General features: G+C 36.9%; 2 protein-coding genes across 8 annotated transcripts in view; one reads left to right on the top strand and one right to left on the bottom strand.

The window, feature by feature from the left end:
• LOC108065094 (43 kDa receptor-associated protein of the synapse) overlaps positions 1-6,638 on the bottom strand; it is a 53,533-nt gene extending 46,895 nt beyond the window's left edge. For 2 of the 7 annotated variants that reach the window (XM_070218098.1, XM_070218104.1), the window contains exon 1: positions 844-1,055. In XM_070218098.1, coding sequence (XP_070074199.1) covers positions 844-909 — 66 coding nt within the window. In that variant the 5' untranslated portion in view covers positions 910-1,055. The other 5 variants (XM_070218102.1, XM_044395329.2, XM_044395330.2 and 2 more) reach the window with 5 other exon arrangements.
• Positions 6,639-10,791: 4,153 nt separating this feature from the next.
• On the top strand, positions 10,792-16,239 carry ND-49 (NADH dehydrogenase (ubiquinone) 49 kDa subunit). The gene is made up of 6 exons (XM_044395350.2): positions 10,792-10,982; positions 11,052-11,176; positions 11,234-11,343; positions 11,405-11,606; positions 15,245-15,432; positions 15,483-16,239. The coding sequence occupies exons 1-6, from the start codon at positions 10,885-10,887 to the stop codon at positions 16,170-16,172; spliced, it is 1,413 nt and encodes a 470-aa protein (XP_044251285.1). The 5' UTR covers positions 10,792-10,884; the 3' UTR covers positions 16,173-16,239.
• The last annotated feature ends 4,382 nt before the right edge of the window (positions 16,240-20,621 follow it).

Raw genomic sequence — 20,621 nt, 5'->3', positions numbered from 1 at the left:
AAATTTTCTCAATTTCGCTAAGGAAAAAACAACTCTGAGAATTACATTTTAAATGATTTTTTTATTCATTGTATGCTTTGATTTCGGTTTAAAGCGTTTTCTTATACTAATACAACAAAAAAACAGTTTTATCCGTTTAGTAAACCAATAAAATGTCCTCATGAAAAACAATAAATAAAATTAGTTCCATTTCAAATTTAATTCTCAGAATTGGTTTTCCATTAGAGAAATTGTGAAAATTGATTCAACTTTGGGGTCGAGTTCCAGAGACATGGGCAATCGTTCACGATGGGGACTGTTTTTAAGTAGTGCCGTAATGCATTAAGAGTAGGCCCTAGCGAAAATAATAAAGATAAGTCCAATGCTATAGGCCACATAATTCGAAATGTCGGCAAACATGGATTTTTTTGTATTCTTAGCTATACCGCGGAACCTGTAGGTGATGGGACATAAATTTGTATGGGACTTTTCTCAATTATCATGGAAAACTATAAATGGTTCGTGGAAATTTTTGGCTGTATACCTGTGTAATCAATACCCATATACTCGTCCAAAATTGATCATATTAAAAAGTTATGCGCAAAGTTAAATTTTTCCATCTTCCTTGCACTCCCTTTAGCCGAGTATCGGGTATCTGATAGCCGGGGAACTCTGCGAGTAACGGGTATAAGAAAACATATATTTTCTTAAGCAAAAACAGTTACCAATGCCACTCAGAAGAAAAATGTTTAGGTTTAAATAAAATGGTTTCAATATTAGTTTGTGCATTCCAAGCTTCCCGAAGTTACCCCTTCTGCCTTGCTTTGCTCTGCAAACATGCTCAAAGTTTTGGCTTGTACGTACCATTTCCGTTAGTGTTGCTGTTAACATTACCCTTGTGAGGTGGATAGCTATGCTGCGTCGGAACATTGTTTATCCTGATCCCAGTCTGGATGTGGTGATGTCCTGGATAAGCAACGTTCATTCCGCCGCGACCTGGTTGCAGCATATTAATGTTGCCATGACCATGGCCAGGAGTCAATATAATTCCACCACCATTAACAACTCCAGGTCCAACGGCATTGTTCCCTATATTGTTACCGATTATGTTTGGTTGAATCGGTATCCGGTTAAACTGATCAACGTTTGAATTAATAGTGGTTGCTATGCCATTTATATTGCTATTGCCGTTGATTGGACTGATCGGCATTCCCGCGGACTGAGGTCCTCCGGAAACTATGCCTCCATTTATACCAATATTGGTTCCAATAGCAATGTTATTGCCTTGGCTATGGACATGACTATCATCATTAGCTGCTATATTGACATTTATAGTTCCTCCAGTGTCAGCACCTGATATAGATTTGCTTATTGCAGTGGTTTTGTTCTTGTCCTCGGCGGCACAACACACTTTGAACACTACTTTCATGTTGTTTGTGGAGCATCGACCTCCAATTCGCCGATATAAATCATCCTTAGATGAAGTTGCTAAAATAAGAATAGATAAACAAGACTAATTTTTATATGGTCTTTAAATGGCAGTAATATAACCGAACTCACAAATGAAGTAATAATCATTTCCAGGTAGGAACTCCAAACCACCTGGCTGCGGTGTAAATGGCCGGAAAGTTATTGTAAAAAACATTAATTTCTGAGGTTTATCACATATAGCTATTACTCGCGGATCTGCATTTGTTATGCGACATGTTTCATACTCCACTTTAGACACATTGTAAATTATATATTTCTCAGTTTCATTTTCAAAAGTTCCTGGCTCATATACTGGGCATATTATATGCACCTGATCAAACTCAAATGCAAGATTGCCTTTATTAACATCGATTATATGATCGGTGTTATCGATCCGAAATCTGTGGATAAGAGAGTGTAAGAATATTACAAAAAATAGTTTCAGATAAAAGGCAAAAAGTCTTAGGATAGCACCAGTTTACAAAATAAAATCGCAAAATCCTCCTCAAAGACGACCTTAGTTTTCCGGTAACGTACATCTCCCTAATAAAGGAAAGGGCATTTAATGTGCCAATTTTTTTTTGGTTTAAAAAACGTTCTTGACCCTTTGTTATTTTTATTTTGTTTATATTATAAGGTTAAGTTTATTTTATAAACTGGTGTAATTATACCCGTTACTCTTAGAGTAAAAAGGTATTTTGTATTCGTGCAAAAGTATGTAGCAGCTAGAAGGAAGTATTTCCGTTCTCTCTTGCTTACAAATTATACTCTTACGGGTGTAAGAGTAACTTATTGTGTTGTTTAAAGTATGTAACTGGTTAAGTGAAGCGTTTCGGACTCTGTAAAGTATAGAAATGTCGGTCCGTATGAACGTCGAGATCTCTGAATATTGGAATTGATACAATCTGAGAGTATGCAGCGGTATTTTTCAATCGACAATTTAATGATACCTACAAAAAACTGGCGCGGGTCGAGACAATGTGTAAGACAATAGGGGTCCTTACCAACGACGCCTTTTAAGCGTATCGCGATCGGCTTGGCCTAAGTGAGACTTGGCCGCGCTATTATTATTGTCAATTAAGCCAAATAATTAAATGTTTAATGGGGCATTAAAAAACAAATGCGATTTTTTTTCAAATTAGTTTAAGTTGTCCATACTTTACTCCCAAAACTTAAATTCAAGCGAATTAATAATACTATGTCAGACAATGTGTAAGACAATAGGGGTCCTTACCAACGACGCCTTTTAAGCGTATCGCGATCGGCTTGGCCTAAGTGAGACTTGGCCGCGCTATTATTATTGTCAATTAAGCCAAATAATTAAATGTTTAATGGGGCATTAAAAAACAAATGCGATTTTTTTTCAAATTAGTTTAAGTTGTCCATACTTTACTCCCAAAACTTAAATTCAAGCGAATTAATAATACTATGTCACATCAAAAATGTATCTTGATGGTTGCGATAAATTTTTATTCGTTACGAATCCCCAAGTTAAACTGCGTTTTCCAAAAAAATTCCTTGACGCAAAGGATTCTTAGCAGAAGGACCTTAAAGTTCGAAAAATGCTGAAATTGACCAACTTTCCGGGGGTATCACAGGCAAACGGATTCATAGTTGTTTTTTTTCTGGGGCTCGAAAGATAAAGATGTGCACTTTTTAAATACTTTAACAGCAAAAAAAACTATGAATCCGTTTACAATATCTTTTCTTATTTCAAAAATTTAAAAACGTGAAAATAATAATTAAATTTGAGATACACAAACATAAAAAATTTGAGCGATTATAATCAATTTAGAGCATACAACGACATGTTATAATTTGTCTACGTGTGATGGTCGACCGTTGTTCTATTCTGTGGGTGTGAATATAATAATGGCAGAAGCCGCAGAGACTTTTATGCAATCCCACGGGCTAGTAATATCAGAATTCTCGATCCCTTACACATACTTTAAAAGATCTTGACGGTCATACGGACATGACTAAATCGACACAGCTAGTGATCCCGCTTCTGTCTACGTGTTACATCCTTTTAAACCAATACAATATATTGTTATATTGTTTACAATTAACGGGTATAATAAGATGGCCATTAATTAATAAGATATATAAATACGACCTCACTCTTAAATCTGTTTTCAGACTTACATGCTGTTCGATGTATTCCAATGCATGTAGAACGTTTTGGCGCAACTGGACATGGTCGATAGCAAAACCGTTTCCATACAAATTAAAGTCAGCAAAGTAACGAAAGATGTGGCGCCAAAAGTTGGTAATGGAATCATCATTTTGCACTTTACCGCTGAAGATGTGGAGGAAGAAAATGAGCGGTTTCTGTTTCTTATCCTGTTGTTGGGGTAATGCTGACTTTTCGTAGTTTTGTTTAAATCTGGGAAATTCTGCGACGCCTTCACTCTTGTTCCTGCTGAAATTTCGTCACATTTTTCGACTGTTTCTATTAGTGCCGATGGGTTCTCTGCGGATGACTGATTTTCACTTTCACTTGATGGGTGTAGAGTTGAAAGGATGTTGGAAGCTGGGTTCTTGCTTTTGCTTTTAGACTTTCGATGCATAGCTGGTTGTGTATTGTTCGTAGTCGTTAAAGCCTGATTGCGAATTCTCGGAATACCCTCGATATTCGCTGGCACGTACAGCTTGATGTTCAGTGGACTCCCAGAGTATAGCTGTACTTTATGATGCTTCTGATGGCCACCCGTTTTGCAATTCGGGAGAGCTACCAAGAGTGGTGGCTGTGGTTCGGCAAGCACTTTACTGGAGGTTAAGCGTCTTTTACAAGCCATACTGCACCGTGGGCTACTATCTTGAGTCTGTGACTTTAACTGGGTCAAGGAAAGTGTAAGGCGTACCTTCTTTACCCGTTCTTGCATTCCGCTATCAATGTTTTTCCGATGTATATGTCTTTAATAGCTTTGCTGAATGCCCGATCTGTTACAAGATAGCTGTGCCTTATAAATACGTTGACTGGTTTACAGCTATATCCGTGTCGTCACATACCAGTGTGTGTCTTGCTCCATCTGCAACCAATGAAATAATTAATAACTAATTTAAGCAAAATCCTGAAACATTAGAAAAGTAACGGAGTATATAGAATTCACTTTTTTACATCACACATTAATTTGGTGACTGATGTTACTCAAGTAAGCTCAAAAGTATTAAATAAACATTTTTAAATATTCAGTAATCTAACAAGAGAGAACGCTATAGTCGGGTGCCCCGATACCCGTTACTCAGCTAAAGGGAGTATGGGTAATCCCAACTTTCTAGCTTTTGTAGTTTCCGAGATCTCAGTGTTCTACGGACAGACAGACGGACTTGTCTAGATCGACTCGGCTAGTGACCCTGATCAAGAATATATATACTTTATATGGCGTACTAGAATTGATTGTCAGCAAACACAGCTGATTGACAGTGCATGCATTTCAAAAGTTATCGAAAATATAAAGTTTTGAAATATATATAGGGTATTCAACTGCGTTGCAAAAGTGTAAAATTTGTAAGTTTACCAGACAAAAATTGTGAACGGCCTTTTTTCAAAAATCGTTGCAAGATATTGACGTGCAAGAAAAGGCTAACTTGTTTTGTTTGATATAGCTTTATGATTTTTGAGGAAAATGAATTGCAATGGAGGCTTTGCCTAAAATAAAATTGACATTTTAACATAAAAATGGCCCCCTTTTACTTTATATGAGTAATCCGCGGCTTCTTGGGCGTTAAATGGTTAAAGTTAATTACTTGTAAAGTTAATTACTTGTATTGTAGTCATTCTTTTTTTGGTTTCACCAAAAATTTGTTTAAACCGCGAGTTCTTTGACATATTAAGTGGCCAACTTCTTGGTCAAGAATGTCACATCCTTACTGTCTTATGGCTTAGATTAAATATCCAAAAAACAGAAAGCCGCGAATTATTTGACATATGGATGCATATATAAGCATCGTTTACCAATGGCATTTACCAAATAAAAAAACATTGGTCGCCAAAAGTAGATCAACAAAATGTATACGCGAATTCTTAAGCCTCATTCGGTCTTTAGGTTGCCATCACCATAGACTCAAACCCAACTTTTTAGTATTTTATTTAAAACCTCTATTTTAGACCATTATTTCTACACAAATACAACAGATTTATATACATAGGCTAGGGTGTTGTAGACCTTGAAAACTATTTTGTATAGAAATTTTTGTTAGAACTGCTTACACTTTTGAATTGAATACCCTAAATGTATTGTATATTATATATTGGTATATAATATACATGGTATATTAAAAAAAAAAAGGGTTAACTGATTTTAATTGAACGCAAAGGAAGGGGCTAAACCCCTTTATTGAAACGGGAATTTTCTAAGTTCTGGCCAATTATATTGACCAACAATAAAATCGATTTGATCTCAACTTTCCTTTTTTACCTATCCAATACTTCAATTACACATTGTTTGTATTAATACATAGACGGGCAGGTAAAAAAATGTGTCTGGGGATGCTGATCAAGAATATACATATATTAGAAAGGGGGTTGAATATGTTGTCAATTTTTAAATTAATTTTACTAAAAAAGCATATTCAAGCGACTGAATTCACCAAAAAGTGATATTATATTATGTTAAACAGAGTAAACCTTTTAATTTGTAATCGATTAAATATATTCTATCAAATTTTTTCCCTTCAAGTGCTAGAACATCACAATGGCAAAATATACGGATGCATATGTATGTATACACCAAAGAGACGTTTTCTGTATACATACACAGTGACGACAGAGTCCCCAGTGGAGACGGAATCAACTCTATATGTATACACAGACATCCCTACTCTTGGGCTAACATTCTTATTTGCTACTTTTAAACAAATTAGTTTAGTTTAGGTTGTTCGTAGAGAGATCATTTCCAGACGTACTCGCAGAGAAGAAAACACAAACAAATATGAACACTATAGCACTCTTATTTTCCAGGTACATTTTTTAACAATTACATTTTTCACTTGATGTTCAAAATAGGTCCCGAACAGGTTTGCGTCTCAAAAGCGATACTCGAAAACAACTCATTTTAACGACAATTTTTTGTAACTGGTTTACATACAATAAATATACATAAATATTGTATTTCTAGAGCTATTTTATTTATAAAAAAAACTTGTCTAGAGCTGGAACAAAAATCGATGTTTGTACGGTGATATCGATGTTTCTAACCATTGTGTAACATCGATATTCTTCCTGAGACCATCGATTACTATGATGGTTTTCGATGCTAATGGCGTCTTCCCACCATCCGTTCAAAGAATGCTACATAATAGCGTTTCTGCTTCAGCGACAAAATGCCGCTACAGCCTAATACCATATAAAAGCCTAGTACTCAGTACGACGAAAACTGCTAGCTAAGCATAGGAGTAAAGGAGAGGCAAATAGGTAGCTTAAGCCTTAAGCAGGGGACTTTTTTCACCGCGGTACTCAGATAAGCTAACGTAATAGTAAGGAAATACCAAAAAATACCAGATTTAGTTGCTTGTTACTTTTCCCGTTCATACGAAAAAAATTCTATAAATTCCATCCTTCAAACTACAGTAGTGATATTTATCTCAAAAATTCGGGAAAAAACGCCTGTAGATGCATGTCAAATATTTTACGGCACATATTTTTCCTTGTATTTTTTAAGCCTGTTCACCGCATCAAATTGGTTGTGAATAGAGGTGAACAAATTACTTCAATGGCTCATAGGCTTTGATTGACTCAAATAATGATCGAACCTTAAATGCAATTATGTAGAAGAGAATTTAAGCCATTTTTTAGCATAGGTTTTAATACAATTGAGCACAGACCCTCGAAGATATCTTAAATCAAAACGTTAAATGTTGCAATTTTTTTCAAGCCGCGATTGCACAAATACCACCCGTTAAACGCTAATGTATGTATGCTTATATACGTCTATATTAACATATTTTAATGCCCATAGGCCTGCACCTTTTAATAAAGTCCATTTTGTTGTCGTGTGAAATATAATTTAATATAATAAAATAAAAATAAAATATTATTTTAAAAGTCACATTTAAAGAGTTATTTTCCGATTTGTAAAATAAAAAGAAAAACTCAATAAAAAACTGTTATTTGGTGATAATATTTCGATGATATGCTCCTCAACGCGGACAAACCAAACCATTGGAAATTAACACGGAATATAAAACGACAGCCTCTCCGAAAGATCCCCATAAGGAAAGCTGACTATTCATGGTGCATGGTCCGACTCCGAAATTTCCTTAGCTTTGCGGATGAACTCGAGAAACGTTTTATAAGCGTAAATATTATATACGTATCCACCACTTCCCCTCTCAATGGAAGTGTGCTGTGATAACAACGGGCGCGTCATATCGACTGAACAGCTTGCTACCCACTTTCTCTAAAATATTCGAGAGAATACTTCTGAGTAGAATTTTGGGAGTAAAAAGCGTTCAGGATGCCATACCCGACCACCAGTTTGGTTTCAGGAATCATCATAGGACACCAGAACAAGCACACCGACTTGTCCAGCACATCTTAAATGCTTTTGAGAATAAGCAATACAGCTCTGCTATTTTCCTCGACGTCAAGGAAGCATTTGACCGCGTATGGCTCGAAGGATTACTCGATAAGTTGAAGACCCTACTCCCGACAGGCCTATTCCTTATTCTCAAATCTTACCTGCTTGATCGAAGTTTCATGGTCGAGGTAAGAGGGAAAAGGTCAAGCTTAAGATTTGCTCGTGCTGGCGTTCAACAGGGAAGCGTCCTGGGTCCCGTGTTACATACCCTGTTCACCTCTGATCCGCCTTATATTCATGTACCGGACACGCTTCTTGCCACCAACGCTGTCGACACTGCCTTCCTTGTAAATTCCGAACTGAAGCATCAAGAATAACCCAGGAATATCTCGACTTCTACGGCAAGTAGACAAATAGGTGGAATATTGAAATTATTGGCAGAAAGTCACAACACTGCAATTTCACGTTACGAGGACAGATCCTTCCAACACTTAAGCTCCATAACACCACCATCCCACAATCTCCCCAAGCGCAGTACCTGGGTCTGATCCTTGCAAACGGCTCACCTGGAAGCAGCACACAACAAAAATACCAGCTACATGTCGCGCTAAGCTAAGAAAGCTCAACAAAGTGTTGCTGTTTAGAACAATTGTGGTGCCCTCAATGACGTACTGCATCCAACTGGGCATGGCTTCTGACTCTAAAGTCATCTAGGTCCAAAGAATTCAAAATAGGGCGCTGCGTACAATTACAAATGCGCCGTGGTACATAAGAAACGTCGACCTAGATAATGACCTCCACATGCCCTTTGTCAGGGATCAGATAAACCGGCACTCGAGTCGGTATAACGAACGCCTCACAGGACACCCCAACCACCTAGCAGCTTCCTTGGCCAGCCCGACGAACAGGAGAAGGCTAAAGCGAGGGCATCCCGGCGATCTCTAGACAAGAAGACGTCATGTCACACGTGTCCTGAAACAGTAATGCGTTGTATTGTTGTTTCAACTTTGTATTATAACTTATAAAATTTGTTAATTGCCATTCCGTTATGTTTGTCTGTCCGTTTTATAGCCATTAAATTGGCTGATCAATGTATTAAATTATATGTGTTATACTAAAAAATAGGGTGAGTTTTATAATAAAAGTTGAGAAATAACAGTTATTCGTCGTGATCAAAATTAAAAGTCAAACTTGATTTATAGCGATTTTGTAAGTAAAATAAATTTAAGGGGGATTCCCTAAACTGTTGAATTGATGAATTGTTGAAAATTCAGCAAAAAATTTCAGCAATTAAGGGAACGACCCAAAATGGTTCCTGTTGAATTTTCAAACAGCTGTTATATGTTGTAAAATTTCACGGAACTTAAAGCATGTAAAATTTTATTTATTTTTGCTAGTTACTGTCTAAAAGTGTTACCAAGGTAAAAAGAACCACAAATATGCTTTCTAAGTTAATTTTAAAATAAATAATGCGTACTAGTGATACTCAAATGTTACAGAGTTGCCACGACTTTTAAAGACAACTCTGGCTTTTCAGCAATTCAACAAAATTTTCAACAGCCACGAGGCTGATGAATTGCTGAAATTTCTGAAAGTTGACTTTGTATGGAACAGCTGATTAACAGCTGACCAAAATTCAACAATTTAGCAATTCAACAGTTTAGGGAATCCCCATTTAATGAAAAGAAAGCATACAATATGCGCGGTTTGCTTTTTTTAAAGATTTTTAGAAAGTTCTGTAAAACACAGTGGGCATGCTTTTTTTAATTGTTTCATTTCTGCCAAAATGTCAAGGAATAACTGTTATATATATCCAAAATGGCTAACAAAAATTTCGGGCTTCTTTAAAAAAATTTTACGACTCTTCTGTGTGCACGATGATTTTTGTCAGAAAAATCTAGAATAACAGTTATTATTAGTCCCTGATAATATTTCGACTAATAAAACTCTTATAGCCTCTTCCGATAGAGTCCATCCGTGTGAAACGGTTGGGATTTTTGACAAATGTGAAACCCGTGTTCCCACAGAGCTCCATGCACCATCCACCATCAAATAAAAGCTGACTGAGGAGCAGTTGCCCATGGTGGAACTATACAAGGTGGTCTCGTCAGCTCTGCTGAGGACGTTAAATATGTTTACCTCTCTATCTCTCTTAAACGATGGAATGAGATAGCTAGAGAGAGACTGGCACAAATAACGTCCTCAGAAGAAGGCAGCTCTCGCGACGAGAGCACCTTATTAGTTCCACCATGCAGTTGCCCAGCTCAAGACTAACGAAGGGGGATTTCAACTCGGGAAAACTGTCGTAAAATTGCGTTCATTGATGTTTTCGTACGCTGAACAGCTTACATTTTGGCCCACTCATAGCAACCTGTTTGCGAACGCTTTTCCGCTCATAACAAACTTCAAATAATTCAACGATAGCCAAAAAACAAAGAACTTAAGCATTATTTAATTTTTTCTTAAGTACTTAAGTAAGGCTTAAGAAGTGAACTAGCAGGGGTTTTTAAAATACAAGAAAAAATACCTGAAGTGCCTATCAGTTTTTCCATTCTTCCCATTAATTGTCCATTAAAGCTGCCCTACACATTGCTTTAATAAAGGAGCCGTACAATGTCGTAGAATAAGACTAAAAATAAGTAATCAAATCTTTTCTTGGCCGCCAACTACAGTTTGCTTTTCCCGAGATTCATTTTAGGCTTTAACTGTGGTATAGTTGGATAGAACTTTACAAATTAGGTGTTCCTATAATATGTGATCAGTGTGAACACCATAAAAGCCGCAGCTGATTTGCCGGTGTAAATGGTCTTTCGATAATTTTTTTTCCGAACATCGATAACTTCCGTCGATTTGGTTGTATTAGCTTTCTGAAACGCTAATTTAAAAACTTAAAAAGAGCAAATTGGCTATCAGCATGGCGTTTGCCAACATTACGAGGCGCTCCTTGGTCCCCGGGTTGTCCCACTTGCGGCTGGGGAAGCAACTAGTTGCACCAGGATCGACCGCGCTAAGGTAAAGATGATCTGCTTACATAATACGACCATACTGTTTTGTTAATTTTTCGAATCACTCGATTGTCAGTGGGCATGAGACTCGCCGCGGAGCTGCAAAATGGTATCCAGACCCTGAGTTCATGAAGCAGTTTAGCGGTCCGGTCATGTATCCAGATGAAGTGACATCGCTCTGGAAGGTGCCTCCATGGAACAGTAAGTTGGTAGCCCAACCAGCTGACCCCTGACATAACAAACTTCCTTTTTTACTAGGCAAGGTGACGCCTGTCGAGAAATCCGTGCGTAACTTGACCCTGAACTTCGGCCCCCAACATCCCGCGGCCCACGGAGTACTTCGTCTGGTGCTTGAGCTGGATGGAGAGGTTAGAGCTGGTAGTCGCAGACTTACTCACTAGATCTACATCACACTACCACATTTTTCAGACTGTGATGCGTGCCGACCCTCACATTGGGTTGTTGCACCGCGGCACCGAGAAGCTTATTGAGTACAAGACCTACACCCAGGCATTGCCCTATTTTGACCGGCTGGACTACGTCTCCATGATGTGCAACGAACAGTGCTACTCTCTGGCTGTAGAAAAGCTCCTCAACATCGAGGTGCCTCTCCGAGCAAAGTATATTCGAAGTAAGTAGTAACCATTGCCTACGTAAAATCGTGGGCTTGAGTCGGTCGAAGCTCTGAAATGGCAAATCTCTTGTCTTGTCCTTTTAAAGCTTTCTTAAACTTTTATTTATTATTTATTGAAAGAAATAGGTATAAAACCAGAGTTCATACATATCTGATAATTTCAACGCTGTTTTTTAAGTTTTAAAGCAAACGCTTTGTCACCAATATATTAAGGGGATGTAAGTGGATGTTATTCAAATTACCAGTGGCGGATCTGGGATTTTGTTGTGGGGGGTGACATCAGAACCAATTTTTTGTTGCATACGTTTTGAATACCAATTAGGGATGTCGAAATATTTAAAAATATCGTATCGATGATATTTTTTATTTAAACAAAAAATCAAAATGATATTTGATATATCAGAAAAAAAATAACTATATATCAGATATTTTTGTTTTATTATTTTTTTTTTTAATTTTAAGCTGCATAAGCAATAACCACTAAACATTAACCTACATACGATCTTAAATTATATTTTTATAATTTTTAGTTTATATTTATTAATAAATGAAAGAAAACAATATTTATTTTTGCTTTCTTTTGCATTTATTTATAATATTAAAATCAAGTATTTCCCGCGCATTTTTTTTATCGCGTTTTCTTGAATTCTGAATGCTATGCATTTTCACTTGCCGAAAAATAAATTTTAGCGGCGCTCATCTTTGACATATGTATTTTTTCTTGTCCCGATGAAAAGCGAGACCACTTAAAATTATCAAAAAAATTTAAAAAAAAAATCGATGATATATGATAATTATTCAAAAAAAATATCACGATAAAAATATTTATTTTTTCGTAAAAAATATGGATATATTGATAATTTGATATATTTTCGACATCCCTAATACCAATATTCCTTTTACTTATCACCCCCGTGGATCCGCGCATGCAAATGACACTTAATACTAAACAATATATCAAATTAAATATAAGAGTCCAGCCTGAGTACACTTGAATCACTAAGGACGGCAGTCCATGTAGTAACGAAGCGCATCAGGAGAGTGTGCGAAGGCGACTACTATATATAGCCGAAGAATTGAAAATCTGCTGTGATGCTCCGATCATAGTGAGTTTTACACTAATCGAAAGGTATATAAGACTTAAAGAAAATCAATTGGCGGAGAAAGTAAAAAAGTGAAAATTTCTAATTTTGAAGCTGTTGGGGCCGGTGGGGATAAATGCCCCCACGCAATGTTTTAGTTGTTTTCCTATTGAAAATACCCGTCGAATGAGGAGTCATATGATAAAATCCGACGCTCCGTTCAAAAGTTATAGCCAAAAGAAAATTAAAATTATTTAAATTAAATGTTTTAGTTGTTTTCCTATTGAAAATACCCGTCGAATGAGGAGTCATATGGTAAAATCCGACGCTCCGTTCAAAAGTTATAGCCAAAAGAAAATTAAAATGAAAATTAAATTCTGTTTGTCAGTTTGTGAGTTTGTCAGTTTGACCCAAAACGTTGGTTTGAAATCCTAGAAATTTTATATGGTGTTAAACAGCTCGATATAAGAAACATTAGTTCTTCCACTTTTGGAAAAGCTCGCTAGTTTAGCGGGAAAACCGCTATAAATACCTAATTTCGTAAGCCCATAACTTGCGAAATACTTAAACTACAGACTTGTGCATACACTTTCTAAAATTTTCTCATTCGGCACGCTGCAATAAAAAAGCCTTTGAGGAGTTTAGAAGAAAAAGGCTGGATCAGTTTTCTAAGGCGGGCCGAATCAGAAAATTTTAGAAAGTGTATGTAATGACGAATGTAATAATTTTTCGTAACAAATGTTGATATCAGAACTTTTGTATGTTGAAGGTGCGATCGTCACTAGTTTTTTACCTCCTTAAGAGGTGTTTTTATTTGATTGACAAACAAGTCAATTTTTGAAAATAGAGTGAGTGAGTTTAAAAGAGTTAAATTCGATCACTTGTTTCACTTGATCACTCGTAAGGAAAAGCAAGTGATACAAGCACAGAATAAAAGTGAGTGGGAGTGATAGAATTACTAAAAAAATTATTTCGGTGATTCGAAATTATTTTATATTATAGTTGTTGGAGTTTGGCGACCTTTGTGATGTAATCAAACAATTGGTTTGGCTGGCTCGAGGTCTGGGTGATTTTATATTTGCGTTTTTTCTCAATATATTTCGATCTCCGGAGGAGATGCTTTTAAATCAAAGCGCACGACGTCCGATCTGTCCGCCGTGGAGTTGTAAACTCTATCAACTTTATCACTTGTTTTGAAAGGAAAAAATCCTGTGAAACAAGTGATCCAAGTTAACTGAAATAAAAAATTTACTTGTTTGTCAATTCAAGTGTACTCATGCAGGACTCTATTAAATATCATTGTGGACGGCAGTCCACGTAGTCACGAATCTCACCGAAATTGTCCGCGGGACGACTACTAAGTATAGCAGTAGATTTGAAATTCTGCTACGATAGTCCGTTGGAAAAAAGGAATATAGCGATCTAAAGGTATTTTATTCTCTTCTCATTTTGATACCAAAACTTTTTAGAACTTTATTAGTTTAGGAAAAATTCAAGTAAAAGTAAAAAAAAGGAAGTTAAAAAATTAGCGTTATGGAAAAAATAAAATTTTTCTTTTTTAAAATACGCGTGGAACGAGTCAAATTTAAACCCATTCGGAAAAGCTGTTCAATAGTTATGCATTTTTCAAGATTTTTGGGCAATTTTCAAATTGAGACCTAAATGTGTGTTACTTTCTTTGTCCTTTTTTTAGGATCCATTGTTTTATTTTTTTAATCAACTTTTGTTTAAACTCGCTAGTTTAGCGGAAAAGCATCAAAAAAACCATCACCAAGAATACAGCAACCCGCCATATTTCGTTATTTTCAAAATTGAATTCAAAATTATTCTCATTCGGCACACTGCATTACAATATGCCTGTGAAGCTGTACGATTTAAAGGAAGCGTGCAGAATGGGAAAAATTGAGAATGCGAGTTTATTTAATGGATCGTATAATCACTATGGACGGCAGTCCATCTAGCGACGAAGCGCACCAGGAGAGTGTGCGAAGGCGACTACTATTATATCAAATAAAAACACCTCTTAACGAGGTAAAACACTAGTGACGATCGCACCTTCAACGTACAAAAGTTCTGATATCAATCTTTGTGACGAAAAATGATTTTAGATGCGACTAAATAAGTACGCTACCTAAAATTTATTCATTCGTCACACTACAACATAAAACTTTCGTGTAGATATTAAATATTTGCTAAAGCGGGCCATAATAATTCTTGAGCGATTAGAGAAAATATCATAAAGGTTCCGAAGTTATGGAATAATGACTGAGGGCAACTTTTTCGAAAAAGGGCCAAAAATGCCATATTGCGACCCAAATAACTCCGGTAAAACTCAAAGTTTCGAGAAACCGTTCAAATAAAGTTCTTATTTTGTCGTTGTGAACCGGAAAAGTAAAAAGTTCGATGAAAATCGGACCTTCGGAAGAGTGGTGGCCCACTTGGCAGATTTTGACTCATAACAAAACAAAAATTAAATTTTCGAAGACCCTAGCCCCCCTAATTCTGTTAACAACATGCGCTAAAGTACTCCTTTTCGAATTTTGTTCATTTCAGCCTTGTTTGCCGAGATTACTCGGATTCTAAACCATATAATGGCTGTCGGAACACACGCGTTGGATGTTGGTGCTTTAACTCCCTTTTTCTGGTTATTCGAGGAGCGCGAGAAAATGATGGAATTCTATGAGCGAGTTTCTGGTGCTCGAATGCATGCTGCCTACATCCGTCCTGGTGGCGTGTCGTTGGTAATGCAGTCGTACCCATATTAAAATCCTATATTGACGCTCAATTGCAGGACATGCCGCTTGGCCTAATGGATGATATCTATGAGTTTGCATCGAAGTTTGCCGAGCGGTTGGACGAAGTGGAGGATGTGTTGACCACGAACAGAATCTGGGTGCAGCGAACCGAGGACATTGGCATTGTGACGGCAGAGGAAGCTCTAAACTACGGATTCAGTGGCGTCATGCTACGAGGGTCCGGTATAAAGTGGGACCTCCGCAAACAGCAGCCCTATGACGCGTACCACCTGGTAGACTTCGATGTGCCGATCGGCACCAAAGGCGACTGCTATGACCGATATCTCTGCCGCATCGAGGAGATGCGTCAGTCGTTGCGAATAATTGATCAATGCCTGAATCAAATGCCTGCTGGAGAAATCAAAACGGACGATGCCAAGGTGGCGCCCCCGACGCGCTCAGAAATGAAGACGTCCATGGAGGCTCTTATTCACCACTTCAAGCTATTTACCCAAGGTTATCAAGTTCCACCCGGGGCAACGTACACGGCAATTGAAGCTCCGAAGGGCGAGTTCGGTGTTTACCTAATTTCAGATGGATCGAGCCGTCCATACCGTTGTAAAATAAAAGCCCCTGGTTTTGCCCACTTGGCAGCTTTAGAGAAGATTGGAAAGCAGCACATGCTTGCCGACGTCGTTGCCATTATTGGTACTTTGGATGTAGTATTTGGGGAGATAGATCGATAAATGTTTATTTTTTCTGTGTATGAAAATGCCTATGAATAATAAAACCATGAACACGTTCGGAACGAGATTGGTTTGTAATTTTGATCCATATTGATGGTCCTTAAGTACCAGATTCTTTAAGTATTTCCCAACGGTTTCGATATGTGGCGAGTTTAAATCAGATTTATCTAGACCGCTGTTCTGCAGTGTACGCAGCTGAGAAAGGGCAGAACAATTCCCTATGCCCACTTAAAAGTGCAATACCATTAAGGGTCTTCGGAATAGGTTTGAACTGCAAAGCTTAAGCAAGTGGCCTTCACACCTGACTATTATCTGCTCGGCAGCTCCAGAAGTAGTAAGCTTGCGCTGGAAGTAGCTTGTCAACTGGAATTCTGCTCGGAAGAAGATGCACAGAATCTTGCGAATATAATTTACCGGAGGGGGCATCTGATATTCTATCGGACACTACGAGATAAGTTCCCACAATGAAAAATCGATAGAAGAGGTGACCCGGACAACCTGAAGCCCAACTGACCAAGGTAAATTAGGTCTGAAAGTATATAATGTTAGGACGAGTCATAGTTGTATTATTGCACGTCACTAGTGTTCTAGAAACATAATCATGTGGATATCTAAGCTTCCTCCTCTGTTTTGACACGACTTGTGAGCTTACTATTAAGGGAGCTGCAAATTAACCTAGAATATCTGGAATATTGCAAACCACCGGAAATTTGCATAGTTGCCTTGAAATGCTCGCGCTAATAAAGTATGTGGGTGGTACCTTTTTCATACCTCTGGTTCTATTTTTATACCCGTTACTCGTAGAGTAGATTCTCGTAGATTCGTGCAAAAGTATGTAACAGCTAAAAGGAAGCGTTTCCGACCCCATAAAGTATATATATTCTTGATCAGGGGCACTAGCCGAGTCGATCTAGCCATGTCCGTCTGTCCGTCTGCCCGTCTGTATGAACGCTGAGATCTCAGAAACTACAAAAGCTAGAATGTTGAGATATCCCACACATATTCTTTTGCTTCCTATGCAGCGCAAGTTTATTTTAGCCGAGCGCCACGCCCCCTCTAACGCCCACAATCGCCGATTTTAAAATGGGTCCTGCGCCCACCTCTTTAAAGATTTCCGAGAAGTATAAATGCAATTTTGTTGTGTATATTTATACCTATCGAAATGTAGAAGACATTTTTCAAATCGGACCATTCATTAAAAAGTTATACGCAATCAAAATTTATATATCTATCTCCCTCGCACTCCCTTTAGCTGAGTTACGATTATTAGTCGGGACACCAACCCGAGTACAGCGTTCGCACTTCCTTTAGCTGAGTGACGGGTATTAGATAGTCGGGACACCAACCCGACTATAGCGTTCCCTCTTGTTCAGTATTATAATTATTATAATTTCAGTCAGATGTTTGCAACACAGTGAAGGAGATTATTTTTAATTATTATAAAAATAAATCACCAAAGTAATTAACAAAAAAGGGGAATGTCACATTTTAAAGCTTGGTGCTAACCGCATTCAACAAAAAAAATAGAAATATGATAACGTGTCTCAAGATGGACAAAAAATAGCTTTGAAAAAATGCTGACGAAATTGCCCCACTCTCCCCTAATTTTCGTCAATTTAATTTTGGAGACCATTTTTTTTTTTTGAGAAAATGTTGGATTTTGGTTATATGCTCATGTCTTTAGCTGTAACTCCGATGTTAAAATATTTTAAACAAGAATATTGAATATTCCTATGGGAGCCTTAAGATATAGTGGTCCGATCCGGCTCTCTCCGACATATGTACTACCTGCAATAGAAAGAAGACTTTCGGGAAAGTTTCATCGCGATAGCTTTAAAACAGAGAGACTAGTTCGCATAGAAACGGACAGACGGACAGACAGACAGACGGACAGACAGACAGACGGACAGACAGACAGACGGACAGACAGACAGACAGACAGACGGACAGACGGACATGGCTAGATAGACCCGGCTATTGGTGCTGATCAAGAATATATATTCTTTATGTGGTCGGAAACGTCTCCTTCACTGCGTTGCAAACATCTGTGTGAAATTATAATACCCTCTACAAGGGTATAAAAATTGTTCCAAACTTTCAACTATTTCCTTTTTTTTGGAATAAAAGTTGGGACACATCTTCTAGAAGCTCTAAGTGTCTAGCAGTGCTGCCATTTTGTCCTCTTTCCGGACAGATCTGTCCCTTTTTTAACGACTTTATCCGGAAAAAAATTCAAACATCCCCTATCCGGAAATCTGTCCTTTTTTCAAAGATAAGGTTTTGAGTGTTATTTTTGCTAGTCGAAAGTGTATAAACCTGCTTTTATATGCTGAAACGCCGTTTTAACCATTATTCTTATAGTTCGGCACTTTAAAAATAATTATTTTTACAAATTATCAAAGAGATGTAATGCAGTCGATGGACTTTCTTTATAGTACGATTTTTTCTGTAGCAAAAAAAGAGGAAAACACTTTAAAAAGTTCTCAATTTTTACTCTCAGCCTTTTTGTCAGAAAAAAATTTCATATTTGAACGACTCTTATTCGGGTTTGACGCAGATATTGCATTTTTTTGTATTACCAATATAGTTACTTGAAATGCTTTTATTATTTTAATAATTTTAGATTATTACGTATACGCACAAAAATTGACCATGGTAAAATGATCAAACGAAGAAGGTTGTGAGTCGGGCGCAATAGATCATTACATAATTGAATTTAATATAAAATCCATTTATATTAAGTAAATATATCACCCTTTGGTAAAAACAGAAAAATGGAGGCGCATTTACTTTTGTCCTTTTTTTTGTCCTTTTTTAAATTTTTTTGTCCTCTTTTTCCCTGTTTTTGTTGGCTTTTCTGTCCGGTTTTTCAAGCTGAGTGATGGCAGCACTGGTGTCTAGTCTTTGGTGGTGCTCGCCAACTTGTTATAAATGGATCAAATGATATCAGTACCCTGTGCATGAGATCAGTATTTGTGTGTACGAGATCATAACATGGAAACAATTTTGGACAGACCATATTTGCATGCTGCCCTAAGATATTGTATTGGTGCATTGACAATTTATTGTCTATCACAAGAGAAAGCGCTTGATCTGCTGAAAGGCGTTTTGAAGTGCCATTGGACGATATTTTAGCTTTCTTATTTATACATAGTTCTCGTGGAAGCGGGAGCATTTGAAAATTCATTGATTTATTTAGCTAAAGGAAAACGGTATCCTTCCGCCCGCAAAGCGGGCTGACAAAAATTTATCCTCATCCATCGTTGACAACAATTCTTGGTTTTTTATTCCTTTTCAATTGTGGCATACAGAAAAACTTTCGTCGAGAATTAATTGTAGCTTTTGAACTATTAAAACACATTTAATATTATAGCTTAATTATCTTGACCTTCTGTCCAAAAAAATGCATTGGTTGTGTCATGCAGTCTTGAAGGACTAAAACAAAAAACAAAATTATATATTTTTACGATTTATGGATTCCTAAATTTTGCAGGTGACATAATTGCCCCACTGTCCCCTATAACAAAAAATTCAAAAACAGTTAAAAGATTGAAAATTTTTTAAAAAATATTTCTGTTTGGTGTTTTTATCTTAAAAAAACAGTTTTTTTATTTGTTTTTATGTCCGACATAATCTTTGAGCTTTGAGTGAATATTCTAATTCACTCCATATTTGAAGCCGATATTTTAAAAAATACGACTCCTACAGATTTAAGTCCCCCTAGATTGGCAAAAAACCATATATTCGGTGGAATTGTTGATAATTAGGGGGATTCCCGAAACTGTTGAATTGCTGAATGGTTGAAAAGTCAACAAAAAATTTCAGCAATTAAGGGAACGACACAAAATGGTTCCTGTTGAATTTTCAAACAGCTGTTATTTGTTGAAAAATTTCACGGAACTTAAAGCATGTAAAATTTGATTTATTATTGCTAGTTACTGTCTAAAAGTGTTACCAAGGTAAAAAGAACCACAAATATGCTTTCTAAGTTAATTTTAAAATAAATAATGCGTACTGGTGATACTAAAATATTACAGAGTTGCCACTACTTTTAAAAAAGGTGACAACTCTGGCTTTTCAGCAATTCAACAAAATTTTCAACAGCCCCGAGGCTGTTGAATTGCTGAAATTTCTGAAAGTTGATTTTGTATGGAACAGCTGATTAACAGCTGACCAAAATTCAACAATTCAGCAATTCAACAGTTTAGGGAATCCCCCTATTGTTTAGCCATTTTTTATTTTTATGTATCCGCGATAGCTGTGAGCAGTGCTGCAGTTGCGGGGACAGGAAAAATATTTCTTTAAATTTCGGGCGCACTGTTTGATATATTTATTACTTTAACGTCATCGAAATATATTATGAGCGTTCAGCAGAACAAACTTGATCACTGATTACTAAAGAAGTGTTAATATGTTTTTAATTTCTTGAAATTGTATGTTTGTTTAATT

Source organism: Drosophila takahashii, chromosome 4 (genome assembly GCF_030179915.1).
Source record: "Drosophila takahashii strain IR98-3 E-12201 chromosome 4, DtakHiC1v2, whole genome shotgun sequence".
NCBI classification, from domain to species: Eukaryota; Metazoa; Arthropoda; class Insecta; order Diptera; family Drosophilidae; genus Drosophila; species Drosophila takahashii.
Note: the sequence above shows the minus strand (reverse complement) of the source record. Positions and strands in the feature narration are given on the sequence as shown.